Genomic DNA, 26,955 nt, shown 5'->3' with positions numbered 1-26,955 from the left:
TTGCCAGGTGGAACTCTCTCGTAATAAACACTGATGGAACTAAGATCATGGTCTTTCGTCCGTAGGGTGATAAGCTGAGTGGCATTAAATGGATGTTGGATGGGGCTGCAGTCGAAGCTGTGGCGGCTTTCAAATACCTTGGCATCCACTTGGACGAAGGGCTGAGTACTTTAAAGCACTTCGAGAACACTAAATTGAAGTCTGTGACAATTGCGGGTGCCATAAGCACCTTCACCTCAAGGGTTAGAGGTTACTCTATAGGTGCAATTTACACCTTTATTGGGCGAAGATCGACTCTGTTATCCTTTATGGGGCAGAAATGTGGGCTTTGGCACAGGTGAAAGAGATTAGCAAATTGAATCTACAATAATTAAGAGACTGCCAAGACTGCCCTCTCGGACGTCTATTAAAATGCCCTACTTGGAGTTTAACATGATACCCACGTTCGTGCAGATACAGCTGAGTTGTTTGCTCTTGATTAGGAAGGCAGATAATATGTTAGCGGATTCAATGTTGGGCATCTTGTGTGCTGCTCTGAAATCTCGAATCAATTTCATGCCCAGCAGCTGCTTGGTTAAAATCTGGTTTATAGCAAGGAGATGTCTCGCTTTGGCATCAAGTGAAGCATTAGACTGGCCCATTAATACATATACAAAATATATGAAGGTCATTGGGGGTCATTCTGACCCTGGCGGTAAGGGGTTAACGGCACCGGTATGGATGCCGGAGCCGTTAACCCCCTACCGCCCTATTACGAGGTCCCCTAGCGGGTCCCACCAGGACCGGCTGGTTTTACCAGCCTGTTTTAGCGGGACCCGTAAAGGGACCATGGAGCTAATAACGGGCCCGCAATTTGCAGGCCCGTTATTTGCTCCTTCCCCATTCCCATTGAGCCCTATGGGGGCTCAAATGGGAATGGGGAATGGTTTTCGAAATGGGGATTTACCGGGTCCGCATAGGTTGGAATGTTCCGGGAAGTCCCCATTCCGACACCACGGACCCGGACCCGAGTTTGGAGGCAGACATGGTGCTAATAGCACCATGGCTACCTCCAAACCCGGAATGAGGCCCATTGTCTATACGCAGTGCAATCAGCAACTAATGGTGGACCTCGCTCCGAAGAGCCACGCGGCTGACTTCCTGGAATACTATTTAGAAAGAGTACAAGCTCTGAGATGTATATTTAGCTGGCCTGGTTATTTCACTGTATGAGATTATCTAAAAGTTAATTTCAACACCGTCATGACAAATGAAATGGTGGGGGGGTGGGCAAATACATTGAGACATCGCTGGCAGTGCTGACTATGATGACTTTTGATGGCCTGTGAGGCTCTGTTGCCTCTCCAGGGGAGAGCACTCCTTGCAGTGGACTTACAGTAGTAGACAGATGCAGAGGCTCTATGGCAATGGCTCATGGGTGGTACTCAGAAGACATACATCCATCATTTTGCAATATTCTGGAGGAAAATTGCATTTATTCTTGGTCATTTATGTTGAGAAATGTGTTATGTATTATGGGAATTAATGGTATGTAATGATATGACTGGTTTAATGATATTTTAAAAGTTGTAAAAGTTATATGGTTCAACTATATAAAGCACAGAGATAAGGTGCAATTCCCGTAGCATTTTTTCTTGCCCAAAGTTTCCATCTTTTATTGGATTTGCTGCCACAAAGGATACAGATGGCGCCGGGAGCAGCGGACTAGGCTACATGTTTGTCATTTGGGTCCAGTCTGGACACCTCTTTTTCATCCATTATATCCTGCTCTGAGACCTTGTCTCCAAGCATGTGCAGACCCTGGCCTTTCCCAACCATTCATCACCGCGTAGGAGAATGGTCAACACTGCTAGCACTGAGGACTCGGGCCCCAAGCTTGTAGGCCCCAGTACATAAAATTTGCATTCTACATTCTGTTAACAAGGTTATCTAATCCACAACATTGTAGTGAGGTAACATTGTGAAGCCTGGATAAGCACTCGAGCAAATTTGCAAGATAGTGAGTGACTTTGGAACACCTTTGTGAAGGTGTTTGAATGACGTGACGTGATGGATACATGAACAGGAACTGCCCTGAGGAAACATGGAAAGAGCCGAAACACGTGTTGGCTGTTTTTGAAAATTAAAAAGAAAAACATTTCCATGAATCACTTGGATATTTGAACTTGTTATGCAAATTAATCAAATGTCATGATTTTGTGAGGGAATCTGTGTGTAGATTACCAGGCTACATTGGGATTCCGACTTTTCATTATGACCCTGGGCTGGGGTCACAGTCTTACTGGTCCCCGCTTGCACGTTCCCAATATATATTTTTCTAACAACACAACTTTTGCATTGTTTCACATGAGTTTAAGCATTTTTGCTGGTTAGCTCAACCAGATACTAGGCCCTATCTAGAAATGCCTTGGTGCTTTCACCCACTATGGTGGTGCTTTGGCACAGTGTAACAGATTTCTTACATAACATGTATCAGCAGCAGGGAAAATGGGGCATTTCTATAGTGTAGACTACACATCCCATCAGCCATCACCTTCATACTCAATGGTGAGGGATCATGGTAGCTGTAGTCCAAAATATCTGCAGAGCCAAAGGTTGTGGACCCCTGCTCTAGTGGCTTTCCAGCTCTCATTCCCTTAATATCACTGTCATATGAAAGAGGAGTTTTTGCAGACTCTTCCATACCTTTGGATTTGCATATAAGCAGAATTTGGGCATTATCCCTCTATGAGTGACAGATTTTCTAAGGCACTGACTACTGCCTTACAATGCAGATGACCCATTTTACATTTTACAAATCTGTGCAAATGTTGATTTGTTGAATTGCACAAATAGTGCTGTCTAACTAATAAATCTGCAGTGTACAAACTCCTTCAACATTTTGTCGATACAACCAGAAGGATCGATCAAAAGTAAGACTTTCCTTATAATTGCCTACATCATTATTTTCTTATATTTATTTGTACATATTGCATTGGGCAAGTAATGTCCTTTACCTTTGTACAGCGATCTGCTACATATACATTCTCGATACAGTTGGTACCCTAGAGAATGTGGAATAGCTCCATATAGCCTCTGTCTCAGTTTTAATATTGTTCAAACTGCGTTTAGAAATTCTTCCCACGAAATGAAGCTCCAGTTTGGCAACATGAACAGAAGATGATTTTCTAACCTTTAAAAATGTCTGCCGTGTGAGGAGAGGACTTCAGCGGAGGAGCGTGTAATTCCGCTTCCACTAAGTTCAACTATTTCAAGAGCTCTTGGTAGTTGTTTTGGATGCTGGCACAGATAACTTCAAAAGAGTTGTCAAACCCTAAAATGTACTTGCTTCTATTGTTTGGCAAAGTCTTCTGTGCCTTAAAACCTTTTGTCCATTGACCCACCTACCTGCATACAGCCTTATATGTTATCCCTTAGAAGGCCGTCACCAGATACACAGTCAATGAACACCTTGATCCAGTGTATGTAATAAGTAAGCGCGGCCTCTTCTCATGCAATCTGTATCATATTTTTCCCCTGCAGAACACAACCACTGCACAAAGTCCCATTGATGAGACTTCGCAGAATTCCTTTCTATGACCCAGAATCCCGCTGTACATGGTCATTGTCAATCTGCATCTAAAATGCTAGGCGATACATTGCTTCCAAAAAAGGCTGCACCAAGGTGCTATGCAAAATCAAAACAAGACATTACCATAGCTCATATGGTTTCTAGAGTCAGAATAAGGCATCCACTGATAAAGACGACCAGGAAATGGCCACCAGGGGACATTTCCTAAAATATTCACCCTCCGTAAAATAAAACACCCTCCCCAAATATTCTAGGATTGGAGTTTATAATCTAAAATTATACCCTTCCTAGAATATTCGGGGAAAGTATTCTAGGGGTCAAGAAAAAAAAGGCTCCCACCTGGCGACTTTTTCCAGGCGACATTGTCACATGGAGCACCGAATAATATGTTGGCGAGTTCTCTGTCATCATCAGAACAAGCTGCCCACTTGCCACAAATGTGGTGCTCCCACAGAAGGGAGGTTTGTTAGCCTCCTTTATGTATCTTATGATCTGTCCGCTAGCCACATTCAGGGTCTCTACCATGGTTCCTTTAGGTCAATTCAGCCTGCCTTATGTCATTTTACACATGACAAAATACCCATAACAGACAGAAAAACACACGTGTTCCTTTTAATGTAGCATAGTATGTTTATAAATCGCCAAGGAAGGCAAGATTGTGTGAACAACATTAGTTAGACATCCACAGTGAATATGTGTTTCCTGGACAAATTAATGCATTTTTTCTGATGTTGAGAAAAATGTAAATTGTAATCACCTGTTATTTACTACTTTTCTTCAAGACAGAAAATACGTGTTATGCATTTTACGCTCATAAACCACAAACCACACTGAACAATAACGTGTTTATCATTTTGCAACATTTTGCAATTGGGCCCTCAGAGATAAGCAGCAAGAAAAAATAGAATAGCATGTGCTTTTTACAATGTGAGAAAACACAGCCTTGCTTCAGATTATATGGGTGGAAAATGCAACACTTTGTTTATAAATCTCTAATGTTTTAGGTATTGAAAGTCATGACCATGTAACACATGGAAAGCCAAATTGCATGCCTCATTTTAACAAAGAAATGATTTACTCCGATTACGTTATGTGATGTGCAGCTTTACCATACAGCGTACCGGCTGTTTGACAAAAGATGCTGAATCACTTTGTCAAATATGACATTATTGCCAATCAAATGAGGTGAAAGGCTAAATATTCCTTTTGAATTAATTTGCCATTCAGTCTTGGATTAGTCACTTTGAAAATGTCCTTGTCAAGGGTCTTGGACCATGGTAATCTTCCCCTCTGCTAATTGCCTTTTCCTGGAATCTGGCCACTGCACCAATATCTGTCTCTCTAGGACATGCGATAGGGCTTGTTATCATGCTGTCCCAGCAATGAACTTGAATACTCTGAAAATACCACAAATGGAAATCCGGGGGCTGAAGATAGGGACCGGGGATGGAGTAGGCAGGCTACCTCAATAGGACTGAAAACTTTAGTACAGAAGTGTCCCATTAAATGTGAGAACTGGGGAGACACTAAATTACACCCCAGGGAAAAAAAGAAAAATAACTTTAGCCTGTCTCAAGCTGCATTTACTCCTTCTCCTCTTGTGCCATCCTTCGTCTCGGGAGGATAGCTCAGGGGCAACGTAATTGCCTTGGAAGCAAGACGACATAGAGCAACACAGGTTCGATCCCCAGGTGTCGCACTTAGAAACCTCTGGGTATTAAGTACATTATGGATAACCTACCATATCATATCTATACATGTTTCTCGATTACTGGTCTGCCCTCCACAGCTAGTGAAGCTTACATCAACATATCCACAGGATCACATGACATTTCAGAGTCTTTCCCACTTCTTCCCCAACCCTTGAGCGCTCTCTGTCGCATACATCTTTTCCCATTTTCCCAACAGTGAATGTCTTACGACCTTCGGTCACAGAAAAGTCTAGATAAACATTACACTGTCCTTCCTCTGCTGATAAACATTACACTGTCCTTCCTCTGCTGATAAACATTGCACGTTTTATTCAGAACAGTGAAGCATTCTTTATGCACGTAAATGTGTTTTCCCCTTCAAAGTTCACACTCTGTGAACAAGGACAAATGAGCGCAAGGAGTAGCAATTTTAAATGCCCAATTGTTCATTGCTTTAGCGTGTTCTCTTAATTGTTTACCAGCACACTTTAAGATTGACATTTTTTTGTCTGCATGTCCTGTGGTAAATCACAATTGGGAAATGGACAACACAACTCATTGTGGTTCATAGTCAATGTTTTTATATTAGTTCCCAAAAAGTCTATACTATCCCTACGACTTTACTGTGTCGTAAGTACTTACATACATACTACGGCTAGCTCTACGACGAGTTCTACACAAAAAGATAGAAAAAACTTCAAAGGGTGCACGTTAGGATGTCGTCCACAATCAAATCTGTCCGCCATCTAGAAACCTAAACTAGCTTGCTCCTTATCCCTACCACTACAAACAAAAGAATCAAAATCACAACACAAAAGTACTCAAGGGCCTTTTGCCGAACTGGCTGGTTTCGGTCCCGGACTTAGGCGTGGCCAAGAGCTTCTTGCCCTAAGCAAGATTTCCAATGTTATACACCAGCAACTGTCTCTAGGCCTTTTGTCCGAACTACGTTTCCAGCAAAAATGGTCAATCAGTCGCCTTAGGGCCTCCTGCCCATGGTACGAGGCAATGATGAATGGTGATAGGCCTCCTGGCCTGCTATTCAGTTCCATTCCAGTACAAAGCAAAGCTCACTCCCTGGGGTCTCGTGTTTCATAGTACCTCTTGGGCTGGTATGATAGTAGTGCACTCTGGGCCCGGTAGACTCTCCTCCCCTTCCCCCCACAGTCTCAAGTTTCAGACTCCTTGGGCCTCATTACGACCCTGGCTCTAATGGGTTAATGGCGCCGTAAAAGGCTGCGGTGCCGTTAACCCATTAGCCCCTTACTACGAGGTCCCTTTGCGGGACCCGACTTGAATGGCTGGTCGAGACCAGCCGTTAAAGTAGGGACCCGCAAAGGGACCTTGGTGCTAAGTACGGTACCGCAATTTGCGGTACCGTACTTAGCGCCTTCCCCAGTGCCATTGAACCCTATGGGGCAAAAATGAGAATGGGGAAGGGCCAATGTTCAATGGGGAATTACCACCCGGCCAACCTTGGAATGGGGTGGTAATTCCCCATTGAACATTGGCGGACTCGTTACGATACCAGCACCACCGTGGTTTAGCGCCAGTATCGTAATGAGGGCCCTTGTGTGGTATCTGCTCTCTGACACGCTTGGTCTGTTTCTGTGAGTGCCCCCCCCTTCCCACGGCCCCAATGGATTCTTTCACCACCCTGAGGTCCGGGTTTCACACGCCCACATGGGGTTTCTGCTATCACAGCCTTGCTTGAGCTGTGTTGCCTCAGCCCCTTGTGGGCTTGTTGGGCTCTCAGTCCCTCTTGTGCTCTTTAGCTTTTGTTCATCGCTTCCCTGTTACAATTGTCAGCTATTGCTTTCTATTTATTTATTTGTTGTTGGTGCTGGCTTTCATGGCCATGACTCCATAAACAGACAGATTAGTCAGCTTGTCAAGTGCTGCACGTTTTGCCTCAAAATGGAATGAAACATCACTCCCTTTATTTCAAGCGTCTTAATGAGTGCTCCAGATAAGATTTGGAAGTGGGAGTAATATGCTCTCTATTTTTTAAAGTTCGGAGTAAAATGATTTTTAGGGAGTAAAAACATAATTCCTCAATTCCCAATGGGAGCATTTTATAAGCGAGTAAAATGATGTTGTCAATGGAATACAAATCTGTTTTGTAATAATTATGTCTTTGCACCTAGTGATTCATCCACATTAAAGGAAGCAGGTTTCCTTCTTACAATCAGGCACTAATAATAGTAGTTTCTTTTTCAGTACTACTTTTACTACTGGTCCAAACCTATCCTTGGGGATGTGTGGGAGAGAGCAGGGGACAAGGTTCAACGTATTGGTTTCCTGTTTTTTGTTGGGAGTATTTTTACTCCCTGTTTTTATTTTTTGGGAGTATTTGCCTATTTTTAGCGAGTAAAAGTAGCCAATCCGCCGCTTATCTGCAGGACTGGTGCTAATGCATCAGTCATCAGGGCTCTCATTCTCTCAAGAATTGGCACTTGGGTTTTTCAACATGTTGCCCATCCGTCTTCCAGCGTCAAGCACCAGCCTATGCAACGCATAGCCACCAGAGTCCTCTGCCATCCTGTGAGCGTAGTGAAGATACGAGCATGTGGACCTGTGTGCCATCTTTACCCAGTGTCTCTGCCAAGCAGTGTATTGTCTGCAATGTCACTCCATTTTCAAATCAGAAGTTGAAGTTTGCCTACAGCAGTGGTTGCCTGTGAACAAATGAAGGCTATATGCAGTGACTTTTATATAGAGCCTGGCGCTGAACTAGTGGCCGACCTATGGGGCGAGCTGAGGGGTACAGTGACTACCCTGAGGCTTCTTTCAGATCCTAGTGTGCCCCCCTCAAAGTAGTACATTGGTATATATCAGTGCACCATGCAGACCCCTTTCCCCATGGGGCACAAAAACTAGGCTTAGCCACTGCGATGAACTGCACAGGTTTGAAGGAAAATTTGCAATAGACATGTTTATTGTTCCTCAGAGGACTACTGCACACCTTGGTTTGCGATTTAGGCCATTTTGCACAAAAGCAACACAAGTATCTTCTAGAACGCTATCAACAACCCAGTAGAACCCCTTCCTTCCCTATTTGTTCTCCACCTGTGTTCATGAATTCCAAATGGTATATTCGTAGCCGGAACACTCATGGCATAGGCCTTTCTGTTTATTCCAGATCTGATTAAGGGTCATAAATTAACAACATCGGGATCAAAGGCCTACACAAGTCCAACAAGGTGGTTCAAACACTTCTTGAGTGCTTCATACCACAAAACTCTTTAGGATCATTATACAGTACCGTGCATTGAAACTGCTGCACATAAATTCATTATTTTCAACTAAACCTGAATGTACATACCATACCTTCTTTCAGGCTTGACGCTGGCTCCACCCAAAGGATCCACATTCACCCATACAAATGCAATCCTCTCTTCTGCTCGCTGCATCCTCCTCCTAGTCCCCATCTCCCGCTTTGACACTCTCTTATCTTGCCCCGTTTCCTCCCCTTCCTTCCAAAGACTGTGGTCTGCATACCTCTTTTTTGGAAAATCCATGTAGTATTTCTTATTGCTATCTTGCTTGCATTTTCCTTTGGGCACCACAGGGACGTCATGTACGGGTTGCCAGGGGTCGCAACTGCGACCCCTGTGGTCTCCCTTGCTACCCCTAAAAAAACAAAAGTTAACACTTTTTTTATTTTATTTTAACTGCAAGCTCCTGGGCTGTGGGCAGCGCCACATGGCTCTTTGCTTCTGGAGTGGCAGGCTTTCTTGTGTAGGCCTATTAAAAAAAGGAATTCCACAAGTTTAACACTTTCAGCAGTGAGCCTAAATAGGAAAGAATAGGAATAACAAATAATTTGTCTTTCTGGAATTCTAAACACTAATCACTAAACTTATTAAAGGTTTATTTCAGGCACACTTCTGGGGGTGAGTCACTGATTTTGTCTGTTCTAAACACCTCAACTCAGCCTTTCACTCTTCTGAAGTCGATGAATTAGTACCAATACAGGTTGGGTGCTATTGTATGTATATTTATTGTATATAAAGTGTTTCAGCGTGAGTGCTATATAAAAACACATCATTATCATTTGGCCTTTGACGTCTGCTTGCATTCACAGTAATTTGGTAATATGGGCCTATACACACTGACCTTAATGATACATATGGTGATCCATTCTTGTATCAAATGTATAGCACATTACAGTGATATCATAACCATATTTTTCGTAGTGTACTTAGGAACAATGCTGTGTGATGCAACTTCCTGTTTTGTCAAGGGGTGAAAGGTCGTGTTCGGTCGCTTCCGTGATATCACTTCGGGGTGGGGTCCAATGACAGAGGTAAAGTGTCATGTGATGTCACTTCCGCTACCCCTGGCATTTTGGTGAAAGGACGTCCCTGGGGCGCCATTTTGTTTCTCTTTAAATAGTATACGTGTATGTTTTGCAGTGACATATGGGGCTGGGAAAAAGCATGTAACCTTTACAGTAGCCTAATCATGTCTAAGCCTCCATAACTCGAAACAGCCGACCAGATAAACTGAGTGCGTGAGTCATAAGCATTCATGTGGCCCGATGATAAGGGCAAACTGCCTTGTGGTTATTCACATCTGCATCTGATTCTGTGCATAGTCCCCCATTTTGTGAAGCTGCTCAAACATATGGCCATAAATACGCTCGCATTAAAAATAAACACCTGTGCACTACAAATAGGCGTGCTTTCCCAGAAAGCATCATGGCCGCATGCTGTCCCCTAATGTTATCTTCTCTATTCTCTTCTCTAGGAAACACAAACAACAACTTTGAAATCAACGTCAGCAGTGGGTTGGTGATGCGGGGCCCGCGACCTCTGGACAGAGAAAGCAACTCCTCGCACGTGCTGGGTGTAGAAGCGTACAACAGTGACCTGGGCCCGATGAGGAGCTCAGTCAGGGTAAGGCTTGAGATTCGCCCCTCTGGCGGTTCCAGGGCACTCCCTTCCAGTGCCTGCCACCCACAGCCGGACAGCACATTCCCTAAGCAGATGGGCCTTACATTATTCCCAGTCATGGAATAACATCCATTTTTTTCATGCATATATTTTTTTCCGTTTTTTTCCAGCTGTTATGTATTTTTATTCCTATTATTATTGTTTTATAGTTTTATAGAGCAAAACTACCAAGGGTCCAGGTCATTGGGCAAAACATTTGGATCAAGAATTTAACAAGTCGTCAAGCAAGGATTAGTAATAATGATGGCAGTGCAGTTTAAAGATGGGGGAGGGGGGTGCACACGATTACTCGTGTTCTCGTGATGGATAGCTGAAGCCATGAATGGGCATTTTAGCCACAGTCCAAGATGTGCCCAGTGAAATGGATCAACTGGAGGTCCAATCTGCCCACTGCCCTACCAGACTCATGGGAGCACCTACACACAATCAAAGGCATGCCCGAGTTTCCCAACGTCACGCAACCATGGGCAGTGTCTGCAGCTATAGCGGGCAACATATTAGAATCATCTCGCTTTTCCAAAAATCCCAGTCCTATGGCAGGGTTCTTTATATTCTTTCGCTTCTTAAATATCAATTGAAAATCACTGTGTCAACAAATTAAAATACAAGCTCTAAAACCTGTACATGGTAGTTGTATAACACACACTGGCAAGTAGATGCACTTTTCTGATTCCAGGGCACTAAAACCTCTATGTGAACAAAGGGAGGGGACGGTTCCATGAACCAGGTGTTGCATAGATGGTATCAGTGCATGGCCAAGTCACCCGGCCCATAACATACACTCGTACCTTATACTTTGTGTAAAATCTGTAACCGCTTATGGCAATGGAAGAGGTAAAATAAGCAACCTGTACATTACATCTCTTTAGAGTTCAGATGTCACCCTGCCTCTTGTATTGTGTAAGTCTATGAACTACTGACAATTACCCCAGCCTTCATTCTTGTTAGCTCTTGGTAGCAGTTTGTTTATTTAATTAAGCTGTACATTGTGTATTGCTAAGATGGATGGGTCTTTCATTGCCATTGGTTGATCAGACTAGCTGGTAACATGCTCTCTTACGGACATGAAATCAAGTGTGGAACACATGGGCCATCGATTCGATGGAAGGACTGCAGAATGGGTACAGCTTTATAGATCATTTGGAAATAACTTATTCAAAACGCATTGACTGACCCGGGGCGGAATACATGTTTGAATACATGTTTGATGGCATTGGAAGGCATTTGCATTGAGGAGGAGTTTGCCTTGCTTAGATCGACCCGAGTAGGATAAAAGGGCAAGATTGAGAGGAATAACAGTTCTGGAGGTGGAAAGTTATTTTGTGGCCAACGTATGAGTAGATGATTTGGAAGCAGAGTGGGGATCTAAGCTTCATCTGAAGGAACCTCGAGTGGTCTGAAGATCCTGGAGCTTTTTGATACAGAGTGACATGTGCTGTGGAGATGTGCTGGCAGCAGCTTTCATGAAAACTGCTGCAAAGGGGGACTACAGGGAAAAAAGAGACCAGGAGCAATGTATGAGTACCATGAACCTGACCCTGTACCTCTAAATAGGTGTTCCAAAACAAGCGTGAAGCGCAGAACCCCAGAGGTCCTAGGCCCTGTAACAGGAGCCCTCTTCTTTAGTGTGTTAGCAACCAGACTATTCTAGAGTGCCCCCACCTACTTGAGGTCCATTAACCCGTTCCTTAGCCCCAGGCTTCACCTCTCTGAAGCACATGCATTCCATAAAATGAGTCCCCTTGTACATAAAGGAACGCTGTTGAGTCCATCGTCCTTCAGTATAGGTGCAGGGTTTTAGGGCTCATTTCAGTCTCCTAATAGCACATTCGGCGATTCTCCACCTTCTGCATCAAGTCTTCACCAGATTTGTCAAAATACTGTTCTGAAGCGGTTCAGATTTCTGTGTGACATTGTACAAAGCAGCAAATAAAGAAATACAAAAAACATTGAAAAACATTTTAGGATAGTTGAGGGATCAAGCCTGCCCTCTTTTAATGAGCATTTTATTAATAAACTGTTTTCAGGATGCATTGTAACATGGATTGGAAGATATGGCCTTGCTGCTTGCACCTGTAGTAGCGAGCATCAGCTTGTCTTCAGGAGAGCGTCACTCGTGTGCGCCAGTCAGTGGGAAATGACAACTGTAGCAACATGAAAAGACATTGTGGAATTTTTCTTTTTTCTAAAGAAATGCTTATGGAATTTACTTTTTATTTAGAATTAGAAAATATTCTTGCACACATGTGAAAAGTGTCCTTATTGCAGCCAAGGGAAAATGGGAGGAAAGTAAAAATAATATACTGCCCTTTTCTTAGTATGGTGATACATATGTTTATACTTTTCTGGTGTTTAGGTAAGTGAAAAGAAATTTTATTCGACAAAAGTGTAATTTTCTAGATCTTTGTTCTTCTGGGGTCCAATGCTTTTCACATCTGGGGGTATGATTGGGTTAATGCTTATTTTGTTATTTACAGATTTTCATTATTGCGGTAGACTTTCTGGGTGCTATGTAATCTGTTGTCTTATTAATTTGTCTATCAATGTTGAGTGGCATTATCCCTTCTCTGATTTTGATACAGCACTCATTTCTCAGATCATCAATTAAACAATTCTATCCATATGAAATGACTGTATCATGTCATCATCCTACATTCCAATGTGACGTCTTCTCCTTTGGGTCTGTCTTTCGCGTGTGTGCACCCCAGGTTCTTGTGTATGTGGAGGATGTGAATGATGAAGCGCCCGTCTTCACCCAGCAGCAATACAGTCGCCTGGGGCTCCGGGAGACAGCGGGAATTGGGACCTCTGTCACTGTGGTGCGGGCGACAGATCGTGATACAGGTAAAAATCAAGAGACTGATCATCAACCTCAAAAACCTGCCAAATAAACAAAGAAAAAATGTGATTGCCTCCTGAAGCAGTATTCGGTAGACATGTTTCATTTCCCATGAAAAGCTACAAACCACACAGACCCATAAAACTCTTCATTAATAGATGTCACCCCAGGTTTACACACAAGCAAAGACTTGGCTCTACAGAGACCACCTTCAAAAACAATGATTCCAAGGAAAGCTTAAAAGAATGTAATCATTTAAGAGTACTGTCACTTCAAGGGAACTGTGCTAGATACATTGCTGCAACTTGCAAAGCATTCCAATAAACACAGATACACAGCCGCCTTAGTGTACCAGCGTCCTCACTCAAGTGTTTATTGATTGGATCATCATAGTCACATGTGCCTAGTTTTGATGTTCTTTCATAATTTAGCAGATGAAGTGTTCTGGTCAGTGCCCCTGTTTCCTGTATTCAGTTCCTCGGTTTGAGGCCATATTCATTGAGGTTTTGACTGAAACGTTTCTTCTGTATAGTCCTGCGCAAGCACATTACGCATGGATGCCACTTGGAAAAGTGCATTCTCCCTGACACTCTGAGGTAGGCTCGGTGCAAGGGATTGTATGGCTCACCTCGTTTCCTGCATTGTAGAAGCAGCATAATGATACGTCCTCCTGCCCTGAATGCCGTATTTTCCTCAATGCTTGAATAAAGTGTGGTTGCATCACACCCCTGGCTGTATTGTGGTCTATAATTCGTTCATCATTTCCACCTCTCACTGATCACCTCCCAGATCAGTTCAGTGGAGATGAGGAGTAGGACGTAGAGGTCTGCAACAGCTCCGCTAATGACATTTCTCTGGCACCACATTCTGATTGGCTCTAAAGGCTCTGCAGGCGCACCTCATCGTATGCACTGCATCGCGGAGAGCTCAATCATGCAGGCTGAAGTGCCGCCACCATTCTTCCTACAGACTCCAGCCCGTCTTCCAGTCCCTTGGCCCCAGTGGTCAATGGCATCAGAGAACTATGTTCAAGCCCTGGATGAGTTAAATTATTGGGTAAAGAAAGAAGGTGTTATTCCGCAAGATGTTTGGAACAGGAGGACAAAGGCTTTTCCCCTTGTTGGTTGCTCCGAAGAGTGCAGATGGATCTGCCATTGATGTACGCGTGGATGTCCACATCAGAACGACAAGATGTTTTGACAAGAAACTAAAGAGTGAACTTCAAAGTCATAACTACACGCCCATAATCCATGCGTGAATCAATATAAGACTTTGATACAGGGCTGCAAGAACTAGCCAGCACACGTGCCTTTCCGACCATGACTAACTCATTTGTGACCAGTTAATTGTACACCGAGGGGCACTTAAGCTCAAGACGCCCTGACGCTCATCAGAGACTCACCTATCGAAGAAGCCATTGCGGAAAGCATTGAGCATTTGATACACTGTATGGAGACTGCAAAGAGTCCCAAATCCAAAGAAGAGGAATGTGCCATAGGGCAAAATCCAAAAGCACCTGTGAAGGCCAGAGTTGACAATATGCAATCGCATGAGGGCCGCCTACAATCAGGGGCTTCACATAGCAGTGTAATCAGTGGCTGTTTCATGTGTGGCAGCAAGTTCCATATAGCAAAGAGCAAAGGCGGGCGGGGAAGGACATGGAACATGCCCTGTGCAACAAAAAAAAGGATATCTTGGAAAGGTATGCCACACAAAGAACTTCAGAAATGTATCGCTAGCCGACGACATTTCTGACTCAGAGGACCTCATTGAAGCAAGCACACTCAATACCAAGCCCTTCTGTTTTTTTCTCTCCTCGATAAGCACCTGGAGTTATGTCCAGTTTAAGCGATTTACACATGACACCTATGAAATGATCTTGGTATTCCTTTTCTGAATTGATGTGCAGCCTCTAATAGCAGCGTTCTTTCGGCCAGCGACAGCTCAGACATCAGCGCCCTTACTCCAGCGGGCTTACGCCACAAGGGCGAGCCACTGCGAGTTTTGTTGCAGCTTCCTGCTCCAACAAGGGGGTGTGGCATCCAATTGCAGTGTTCTTTGGGCCAGGCACAGCCCAGACAGCAGCGCCCTTACTCCAGAATCAGCCCTGAGAGTCGCTTGGACACAATCTAGTTTTTCCTCCACATAAAATCCAGATACCTGCAGAACCCTATATGACTTTATGTGCAGGCGCTATCACACTGTCTAAACTTGCACTTACCGCCCTAGACAGATTCTAGTAACAATTCGTTTTTACACCTATTAACTCATCTACGGATACACTTCAAAATGCTTCAAGAATGTGCCCCTGTGTGTATCGCAACCCTCAGGGGCAAGCAGGACCTGCGAGGAAGCGTGTATGCTCCCATCTCTGTATGCCACTGTGGGTTCAGTGCACCCAGGCACACAACACAGCCTCCTGACCATGATCATGGGGGGGGAGCCATGAGCAATCTAACCCCCGGCACACTGAAGCCCCAAGGTGCTTAATTTTACTGGCACGTTTTCAGACCAGTAGAGTGCAAGTTTGCCTGTGGGGTGCCTGAGTTACCTCCACCCAAGATCTGGAGGCTAAGTCAGGCACCTCACCGGCAAAACACTGCTGGTATTACAGGCACCAGTATTAACAGCAATCCTAGGACTCCATGGAATGGGGATTTATCGTTATTCCTGCCACTTGTAATCTGCTGGTAATTTCTGGCAGATCAAGGTGTAGTACGGTCATTCCGTTTGGTAGAATCCCACCAGATTTACCAGCCGGATATCACCAAACTCTTAATAATGCCCAGTATGTTCAGTTTTTGCACAGAATTTATTATTTCCGATCAAACTCATCCACAGTCATTCTGCATCCTATGTTTTCTCTTCAAATACATGTAATTAACGCAAAGGCTTTTTGCTACACTAAAGAAATATGCAGGCAGTCTCAGCAAGTGCATACATTCTAACCATAGAATTATGCTTTGCTTTTCTTGCAGTTTCTGTATGTTTTAAGGCAATGGAGCACATCCTGGCTTATTCATATAAACATTAAGCACATATGTAGAATGATAAATGCAATGAGCTATCACATTATCATACTTTGTACATTGATGTGAAATCCACAGAAACACTGGGATTGCAAACAAAAGCACCTCTTTTCAGAATGAGAGGTCAGACAAACAAGCTGAGCCCCTTGCTTCCAACAAACAGTTCAACTAATATCTGTTTTTGTTGGATGTTGGATGTAGACCACAGTGCCTGCCCCAAATATTCCTTCTACATATTTGGGGGGCAATTCGACCAATGAAGTTCAATCAGTTCGAAATCAACTGAAATAAAATCGAGCAATATACCTACTTAATTTTTGTTATCAGCCAACTGTTAGAGAAGGAGAAAACACTGTTAATGTGTGAAACATCTTTCAAACCGGATTTATTCTTGGCAGTCAGCCCAGGGACTGCATCTCTCCTGCACTAAAAATCCTCCAATGGCTCCCGGTTGCTGCACGGATCAAATACAAATCCCTCTGCATCATCCACAAGGCTGTCTGGGGCTTCGGGGAAAACTATCTGCAACTCTCTCATACCAAATATTCTCCTTTTAGACCTCTATGACACCAACTCTCTGAGTGTAAACCATTTAGCTAAACAGAAAGCAGGAGGCCGCTCGTTTTCCTCAGCTGGCTCCCTCCTCTGGATCAGTCTCTCCCTCCCTCTGCATCCTGAGCAGGACCTTCTGAAGTTCCGAAAGCACCTCTAGACTCGCCTCTTTTCCTCCTCCTTGCCTTTCCTTCTTGCTTCCTCTGCTAATCCCACAGTTGCTCTGATTGATGTCTTGGACCCTTATGCATTCTCTGGGCCTCTGACCATTCACACCCAATCTCTCCAGTATCTGTCTTCCTCAGCACTTGCCTCGGCACACCTTCTGCACTGGAGAGTCGCATTTTCCTCCCAATGCGACTCCTGGCTGCATAGAACTTACAATACCTTGTACTTCATCTGTTGCTCACCCTCGGGCACGGACACCACAGCACCTTCCCCACTTCCCTCTTCCTTCCTGCAGTTGCACATTCTGAATACTCACAAGGCATAGTTCGTTTGGCAGGACCTTCCCGTCTGTATTTTTTGTATTTAATTATACTGCTGTCCCATGTTCCCTCCCTGCTGTCCTGTGGGTGCTTTGGAACAAAATGTATTTCCTGTATAAGTGCCTAACAAGCAAACAATACATAAACAAATAAAGTCGGACAGGCGAACCAGTACTTGGCAAATACCATTAAGATACATTACTTTGTGTTCTTAAAAAGTATTTGCATTTGCTTTTTATTGGTGATAGCACAGCATGTCAGCCTTTTGATGTTTTTCACATCCTTGCTTCCTCCTTTAAAGCCCTCTGCCCCCTTAAGACCCTTCTGGCTTCTTAATGAGGGTCCCATAGAATCCTTCCACCCCGCACAGCTTCAATGTGGCTCCTGTTGCTTTTTGTCAGTACTCTCTTTAGGCCTATTGCAGTGAAGCAGTGAAACATTCCCCCCTGCCCATTTTCCACCGGGTAGTCTATTGGCCCTCCTCCAACAGATCTCAAAGCAGGACTGCAATGCGCGCAATTTCATTTGGAATTCTGCAAGGAATTGAACTCTGCTAATAGATTACAGGAAGCCAGAAAAACAGTGGTCAAAGGATACAGTATAAACACTGTAAAAGATGGTGTGTGGGTTTGGTAGGTGGGTCTGTGCGCACCTTGAAGCATCTTGTGTGCTAGAAGGAATTACCAATAATGAACCTGCACCCAAATAACTGGACATACTCAAAGAATATGGCAACATACTTCTTTATTATCAGCATAAAATAAAGTAGGGCACTCTGGTGAACAGCAAGCTGTAGTCCACATACTCACACCCAAATTTGATTGTACAAAGGATTTATACCTCAATATGTGTAATCCGTGATGTCATCCTACGTGGCAAACTGCTAAACCTATTGAAAGGAGGGATTGGTTAAGGGAACATATTACCTATATATCATGTAAGTACTAACAATATTACTGGATGCCCCTTAGCTGTTGGGCACGCCTTGAACCACCTCTAAATATAATACAGATTATAGCAGAATAAATTGCAGCAGATTGGCCTATGCAACATTGTATAGCATGTTGCTGCATAGACCCTCTGATTGGTTGGCATGATTTCCCAACCTTGGACTTTCAGCTCGTTAGCTGCACGTAAGTAAAACGAAACTCAGGTGCCGAGAGTAATGTGAGTCTACTCCCCACTTTGGAAAATAGTCCATCATCTCTCATCAGTCCATCCTTAAGGCAAGGCTTCTCCTTTGTAATTGACCTTGCAGCCTGTTCTCTCTTCTGGGACTTTTAAGAGAGGATAGGTACACCATTATCTGCATCTGGAGCTTAATGACTAGTTCTTGTTTTCGACTTCTGAATCAAGTGTGAGGACACCACAAATGTGTCCAATTCCGACCTTTTATTTACTGCTATTTGATTCAATTGTGCTGGGCGTCATTAATCCTCTCGGCCTCTAGAGACTTGCTCACTCCACCTTGCATAGGCTTTTTGCATCTTTGAATTGTCCAATACTTGGCTCTTGCAGATGTTTTCCCCTTTACTTAATCTAAGAGAAATATGTCTTACGTACATGGCTTATCCTTTTGACTCTCCTTGAGCCTTGCAATTATTCCTTGCAGTAGCATCCTTGATCCCAGTCCAATAGACTTTGTATTCCTCACACAAAGCTGTTTTTCAATTGTCTCCTGGCTATGCAGCCCTGGTCTGTCTCTGAGGTAGCTTGATTGGTTTCAATAGGAGTCCGACATCTTTTCCCATCATGGCCGCCCTAGCCACATTCTGTTTTCTTCTGTTGCAATCCTCTGTGTAATTCATCTACCTTGCGTTTCTGTATATATACACTTATTAGTCAACAGGTTACTTTATTTTCTTTGCATATATGATTTCTTCATATTTAATAACATGTTTCTCTTGTTACTTCAGTTACATCTTAATTCTTTAAGTATTTGCATATCGTTTCAGTACGTCTCAGTATCAGTATCTTTTCTTCATGACGTCACTCAGTCCTTGTCAGATTTCACTTATAGCTCTATGATGTCCAATGGTGTGTGCCGATATTCTTCCGCCCTTTCAGTGTGAGAGTACATTCGATACGGTTGTCTGAGTGCATATCATCTTTCATACACTCAGTACTGTATTGGGATGATACCTGGTGCACTAAATAGGGCTCTTCTCCTGCGGTTCCAGTATGACAGAGGTGAGGGGGCAGGAGTTAGAGATGACGCACCCATGTGCTCCTCTACAGGTCAGAGGTAAAATTAATGATAGCTTTGCCATTGTGCTGATGCGTGCAGTTATGAAGTAGCAGAGTTCTGTCTTTTGGTCTGTCTGTAGGTGGTTTGTGTTGAGAGCTCTTGAGGTATCTGCATTCAAAGGGGGAGGGGGTCCTTATATGCCCATAGTGCGAGAGAGATTTGTTTGGAACTTGTGTCATGCAAATTGGTGGGAGGGATGTAGACTTCTGATGTTCTGATGTGCATTGGCAGGTGGTTTTGAATTGCTGTGCGTTAATGGCTAAGTTGGTATGTGTATTATGTGATGGCAAGTTGACTTTGAGTGTGTTAATGTTGGGAGCAGTCTTTGGCATACCTGATGTGCCTTTAGAACAGCAGGTGCAGTTGTGCTAAAATCTTGGTAGTGATGAACACTGGAAAGAATCATTGTGAGGAAAAATACTAAGGCACCCTAGAGTGAGTTGGGCACACTAACTGGGGAAAAGCATGCAGCACCCGTTCCTAAGTCACAGAGGGCACACCTAAGAGAAAATTGCAGTGGGAACACCAAGGAGTAAAGTATATGGGAGATGAAGTGAGAAAATACTAATGTAAACCAATAGGCTAAAGACATATTGGTAAATCAAGTAACAGTCAATAGGAGAAGTGAGTGGAGTCCGAATGTGTGTGTGGGGTATGAGGAGTTAAGGATGTTCAGAACCAGCCCAAGTATTGGCGTTTGGAGGAACGATGGGGAGAGAATGGCACTCAGGCCATACACAGGTGTGGACGATGGGCCAAGGTGTGGGGCGGGGGGTACTGAGGAGTGAATGGAGCCTAGGCCCAGCCCAAGGGTGAGGATTAGGGGTAGCTAATGTAAAGAAGTTGCATTAGTGAATCAGAGCCCATAGCATAACGAAGCACAGTCCTTTAACCCTGCCAGTTGGTCATCTGGACAGCTGCCATTTTTAATAGGATCCTAGCAAATGATGAGTAGGGCAATTAAGTCAAACAGGCAACAGGTTTCACCTGGCTGCCCGGGTGTTGCACACCCTACCCCAAAAAATGTTTCCACTGGCGGGAATTATGAATGTAGCTGAAGTCTTTCTTAATCTGGTCTCTTTTTTTTTGCCTGGATGGATTCGCAGATGCTGCTGGGCTGGGGAGGCAGCTGCAGTGGAAGCTGGTGGTTGGTTTGGTTAGTGGATGGCATGGTCGCACCCCATTCATTGCCCCTGGATGAACACAGGGCAAAAGGGGAGAGAGACAGAGGATGATTGTACCAGGCCAACATCTGGTCAAGGGGTTGCTGTCTTGCTTGAATGCTACAAGTTGTTTCTTGATTGGTAAGGCAGCTACAGTGAAGATGGTGCAGGTAAGTCCTGTGGATGACATTTAGGGCCCCTGCTTGGTCACATTGTAAATGGATGGACTGGCTGGTCATGTGGCTGGTGGCTTGTTGCATCACCTGTGGAACCCTTTCAGTGGGAACCACTCAGCAGAACACTCATCAAATCAAACATCTCTATCTCTAACCCTCTCACTACCCCTCTCACCTGGTCTGACCAGGCTCTCCTCTCACATTACGATCTTGGGCTCCCTGGCTAGGCCTCTGCCAGCACTGCCAGTCTCCTTCTCCATCATTCGCCCAATGAAGCAAGTGTCAGGTGCTGCTTTTGCCACCCCTTTCATCCCCCCTCCAACCCCTGCCACGGACTCTCCCACTGACACAGCTCTTGCTAACCTTCACCTCTCCATCTGCAACACCCTTGACATCCTTGCCCTTGTCATGAGGATCTGTATGAAGCATGCCTCCAAATGCAACTGTTGGTATTATTCCGGCCTAGCCTCTCTGAAAAGCAAGTGCAGAGTTGTTGAAAGAAAATGGCAGGATTCACTTACTCCGACACAATTCAATAACGAGGACTCAGTAGTTTGGCAAAGGGAAGTCTGTTTAATGATACATACATCAAACAGGGAAACAAATGGGAATCAGCTGTAGTATGATCACCAGTCTCACTCTGACTTCCTGTAACTTCAATTGTACAGAGATTCTTATAGGCAATGTTCGTTATCATTGGCGTCTAACTTTACAAAACTCGACATGCAATATCATTGGTTAGGAGAGGTAACTTAAGTATAGGTGTTATATCTGTATATGATAATAGGGCATACGGATTGGATAACTCTTATCGGGTGGGCGTCTACGCCCATCCCTCTACATCACACGTGATAGACGTCACTACAACTACGTCGTCTTATTGGTTACTATATCTATAGGACTTAAAATAACTTGGTCCATTGTGATTGGGCAGGTTACACCCCTAGACATAGATTTCCACTTTTAATTAGCAGCATGCAGAATGGACACCCCTGTGCCTGGTGTCCCAAGTTTCACCCTGCCTCCCTTCCATCAATCAGTGTTTTAGGGCGACGTGTCAATTAGTTGGCTAAGGATGGCCTTGAAACTGTAGTCTCTTATCGGGAAAAGTTATGGCATCCTCTGGTCCTGGATGACATCAGGCGATGGTACTTCTTCACACCTGGCTGGTCACGTGTTAGTTCACCATGAATCTGCTTCAGTTTCCAGCTTTTAGTGCATTTAATTCTGTGTCGGCCTAGCCACCTGCATGGGCCCCCCTTATCTTGACCTTCATGAGGCAGGCTGGTATGCTCTGAAGTTGGAGTCTTGTGAGCTGATGCTCTCCTCCCCTTCTCCGGTTGACCTCGATTTCCTAGGCATGAGCCACTCTTTGTTGAGTTTCGATTCGGCTCCTTCTCTTGTCTTTGGCTAGGTTTCGAAACTTGGCCTGGCAGTCCTCTGGCCGCCTGGTTACCTTTCTGCTTTTAAGAAATGGAGTCGCACTTGTATAATGTGCCTTATTGAGGTAGCTATACGGCAGGCGCTTGCCGCTCTATCTTCTACTAAGCATTGCAAGCAATATTGATTTCTTAGCATCTTGCGTTTCAAGCCTATTTACACACGTTTAACAGGACGGTTGCTTCCATCTTATCTCGTAACACTGTTTCCTGGCATTGTAACATTGTCTCCTCTCTGTGCCTATTCCATTCAATTTCGTAGTTACTCGCACTGGCGTGTTATCTTCGATAGCTGCTCTTGTTCATTCTCGAATCTGTTCAGGCCCTTGTGTCATTTCCACTGGCCTTCCATTAAGGATTTTGGGGTCTCTTCGTGGACCGTGTCTAGGTACTCCTCATTTCGTATCAGCGGCTGGTATGGCTGTCTGATAGGGTACCATGCTGCCCACGGTTGTCTGGTTATGGGTGCTTCAACCAGTATGGATCTTCTGATGTATACAGGGCAGAGTCCCACTGCAGCTCTTTGTAGGTTCATTTGCTCTTCATATGTCACATACCTTGGCGAGCGCATTCCTGGTACCTCGAAATGAAGGGAAGAGGTGCAGGCCATGTCTGGGACCTCCTTTACACTCCCCCCTCTGGTCAGTTCATTGACCACTTCTGCAACCTCCTTTTCATTCATTTCTTTTGCTTCTTCAGTGTCATGCTCATCGTCCTCTGCATTGGTACATGATGGTGGGAATGTGTGTGCTTTTGGAGTCCATATTTTTATCACTCCCTTCAAACTCCCTGCTGTCTTCACATGTTTGTCTTTGTTCCACGTCATTAGCTGACCTTGTCCATTTGGGCTGCAGTAGATCCATTTCCCTTCATACCTTCTTCGTTTCTTAGGGTATGTGAACTTTGTTCCCTCTGGCGCAAATTTGCTGGCCTTCACAAAGTCTCTTATTTCTTCATCAGTCAGGTCTCTGGGCTTCCATCCTGGTTCGACATCAACCATTATTTTCATCCCTATGGCTTTCTTTGCAGTTTTCTGGCACTGTGTCATGATTATCTTGATAACACAGAATCCTAGCAATACCATTGCTAGTATAGCTCCCATAAACTTGAATATATCTACCATCCATTGTGGGACCCATGAGAATAGGTCTCCAAACCCGCTGTCATTGTCTACTTCATCACTTTCATCGATCATCTGGTTTTTCAGGCTTGTCAGGATGCTTATAGCCTCTGTTAGGGTTCAGTTTTCTTCATCGTGTGATGGTACGAATGTGCAACATGATTCTCCGATTTTTGCACAAACACCTCCATCCATTGCTGTGATCATATCAAGCACATATCTGTTTTGGAGAGTCATCAGTCGGATTGCTCTCAGCTCTTCTTTGATCGCGTTGAATCCTTTTATAGTGGTATTGATGGTCTGCAATAACTCCTATCTGGTTAAATGTAACCATTTAGCATTCACTCCGACTTTGATGTGGGGAAGGAGTAGTGTTGTGAATACTTTTGAGGTGAGGCTGAACAACCTATGTTCGTACGGGATTGCATGGAATGCCTCTTCTGATTTGGGAGAAAAGTAATTTTCCCTCTTCATCCTGGATATCACTTCCACACATCTTCTTCTTCTTAGATGAACATCTGCTTTCCGGAAACTGTCCAACTTCAGGTCTTTCTTAGGGATCACTAGTGCGGGAACGTGGACGTTCACTAGTGTGCATATGCCTCCCCAGTTTTTCGGCAGCCTTATGTATGCCTTGGATACACACGCCCAGTAATGGTCCATAATAACTGCGGTTCCTTGTGTCATTCCCGGGGCTTCAAAGATTCATCCGCAGTTTTGATTCTCTCCCATCTTCCTTGTGCCATTGTTTCTGAAGCATAGTTTTGGGCTCTCCAGTGGCACTATCTGTAGGGGTCCCCCTCTATCTTCGACCCATGTTAGCAACTTTACTAGCTTTGGCCACAAAGGTTTGTATAACCTCTGCAAATTCTCTATTGCTTCCTTGCATGCTCCAAGGACCATCAACGCTCGGCAGATTACTACTCCGTCTTCCCATCCATCTGGGGAGACCACTGACCCCCAGATCTGCATATGGCCTCTGTTCTTCCAGATTTGAGCCTCCTCTGCAGTTTTTCCTTGAACGTTCAGTCTTGGGTTTATTTCCCATCTTATCCCAGACGCCAGGGTTCTCGTACCTGATCACATGATTTCTGGTGTGTGCTCGGTTTCCTGTTTTAATGTCCTGGACATAGCCATCTTCACCTGGTAATCCTTTTCGTTGGCCCATATCAATGAGGCGCCTCTTCCCATAAATTGTCCTCTGGTGTTGCAAATTGCTACATGCAACATACAGTGTGCTGTAGGGACATCAGTTTATACAGCCACGAAATTCTTGGACTTTCCCATGCTGTATGATAGGAGTGCACAGACAAAGCATTCTCCTTCTGACTGCCTTCGTCCTAGTTCCTTCATGTGTTGGTACCATATGTTGTTTCCGAAATGGGCTGTGCTGTCCAGGTAGTCATTAAGTTCATTGTTATCTTCATGCGGGCTTCTCTTGATTCTCAGCGTTCTTCTGTAGTTTGCAATGACTATGTCCCTGAATGCATCTGTGCTGCTTTTCCACTTCGGGTATCTCGATGGAGCAGGCTGCCTCGACTGCATCGCTGTGGTAGGGGGAGGATTTGTGCTTCATTCCTTCCATTTTGCAGTCTGCCATAAACTTACCGTAACCACCATTGGTTCATCAACCTCCCAACTTGTGGCTGTGTTGTAGGCCTGCGACCTGCTCCTTGCGTTGGAGCAGGTGTGTTTGCAGTTATAGTTTCTATAGTTCTGTTTTTCAGCTCCCCGTGTAGTTTCTTTGCTTGGATTATGAATGGGAACAAATACTCTATTAGCATGTGTGTCTTCTCTGTGAGTTCTTTCGTGGCCTCTTCTGTTTTTTCGAGGGATTTTGCTATTTCCTCCTTCTTTGGCATTTCATTTTACTTTTCTTCGTTATCTCCACTATTCTCTGGAATTGAGTGTTCGGCAGGCAGTTTCTCCTTCTCTGCTGCCTTCGTTGGAGGCCTTGTAGCCATTGACACTTGCCCTTGTTTGTGTGCATTCTGTGTGTGGGTGATATGTCCAGACTTGCTGATGCTGGTGGAGTTGGAGCTCTGATTTTGCTGGATCTGTCCGCCGCATTTGATACGGTGGACCATCCTATCCTTCTCTCACATCTGGCACAAATCGGGATATCCGGTCCAGTCCTGGCCTGGTTCACCTCCTTTCTCGCAGACCGCACTCAGACCCATGCTATGCCCCCTTTCCTTTCTTCCCCTTGTGTTCTCACCTGTGGTGTCCCCCAGGGATCGTCTCTTTCCCCTATCCTGTTCAACATTTATATCTGGGCGCTTGTCTGCCTTATCCGCTCGTATGGACTTAATTGCTATTCCTACGCGGATGGTACTCAGATCCTGATCCGTTTGGATCAGGATCACACCGAGGTCTCAGTCTGTCTTAACGACTGTTTAAAAGCAGTCGGTGTCTGGATGGACCAAAACTGGCTCAAGCTTAATGGCGACAAAACGGAGGTGATGTTGGTGGGTTGCTCTCCTAGCCCAGCAATATGGACCCCCGCTTTCTGGCCTACCTCTCTGGGCCCCCTGCCCTGTCCGGTGGACAAAGTTAAGAACCTAGGGGTCATTCTCTCCACCTCCCTGTCTATGTCAAATCAGGTTTCAGAGGTCTGCCAATCCGCCCCCCACCAGATTAGGGTACTTAAGAAGGTCCTCCCTATGATCCCAGAAGCCATGTGCCCTCCTGTGGTGGCCGCACTAGTCCTTTCACGATTGGACTATTGTAACTCCCTGTATCTCGCTCAGCCGGTGGGCCTTCTCCAGCGTCTCCAACGCATGCAAAACCTGGCAGCTAGACTGGCCACAGGCTCTCCATATGGAGCACATATTTCGCCAGTGCTTCGCCAACTTCACTGGCTCCCAGTGGCTCAGCGAGTTAAATTCAAATCACTGTGTATTGTCCACCGGGCAATCCAAGGCCTAGGAGTGGAGTTTCTTCAAACTAAATTTGTCCGATATATCCCGGAACGCAATCTTCGCTCCTCGACCACCAACCTTTTGGTGGTTCCGAGGTACAACCGGGAAAAACTCGGTGGCAGAGCTTTTTCCATCGCTGCGGCCAGGTTGTGGAACACCCTCCCACCGCCACTCAAGTCTACCTCTAACCACCTGGCTTTCAGGAAAGCCCTGAAAACAACTCTTTTTTAGCTCCCTGCCTACTTTTGTTCTTCCTGCTCGGTAGCTTCCTCATCAGCGCCATGATGCCTTCGGGCGACCGTGCGCTTTATAAGTGAAGGTAACATAACATAACATGCCGTGGCCAGTGCTCCATTATCATTCATTCCGTGCTGACCCTGTCTACAGCCTTTTCTCTCATTCATCACCTCATGTGTATACGTATTGCTGCTAATTACATTCAAATGTAAGTAATTTGCTTCATCATTAGCTTTTCTTGGAACTGGAATCACTATATAGGGTCTGAGTGCTCTTGTAGGCCCCTGACGTTCGTTATCCAGTGGGTATACTGATAGGGGGACACTTCATGCACCAATAAAGAAAGCTATTCTGATTGTTAATAATAGAAAAACAATTAGGATCACTGTACATATACACATAATCGTTCTGAGTGAAAGTTTGCAGCATTTTCTTCCAGGAAAGCGGGGGCGCCCTTCTGTTGGGGGTAAAACTAAGTTACTGTTCTGGGCCCCCATTTCGAATGAGTTCATAGTCAGTTATT

At 44.7% G+C, this 26,955-nt stretch overlaps 1 protein-coding gene across 1 annotated transcript in view; it reads left to right on the top strand.

Annotated features, from left to right (window-relative positions):
* The window catches only part of CDH23 (cadherin related 23), a 3,939,560-nt gene that overhangs the window by 2,821,989 nt on the left and 1,090,616 nt on the right, over positions 1-26,955 (top strand). Inside the window, exons 29-30 of the mRNA XM_069610726.1 lie at positions 10,015-10,163; positions 12,929-13,064. Of these exons, the coding sequence (XP_069466827.1) occupies positions 10,015-10,163; positions 12,929-13,064 (285 nt within the window). The remainder of the gene's footprint in view (positions 1-10,014; positions 10,164-12,928; positions 13,065-26,955) is intronic.

This window comes from Ambystoma mexicanum, chromosome 8 (genome assembly GCF_040938575.1).
Source record: "Ambystoma mexicanum isolate Mex_15411 chromosome 8, UKY_AmexF1_1, whole genome shotgun sequence".
Classification (NCBI taxonomy): domain Eukaryota; kingdom Metazoa; phylum Chordata; class Amphibia; order Caudata; family Ambystomatidae; genus Ambystoma; species Ambystoma mexicanum.
The sequence above is the reverse complement of the archived record's forward strand: the minus strand, read 5'-3'. Positions and strand labels throughout refer to the sequence as shown.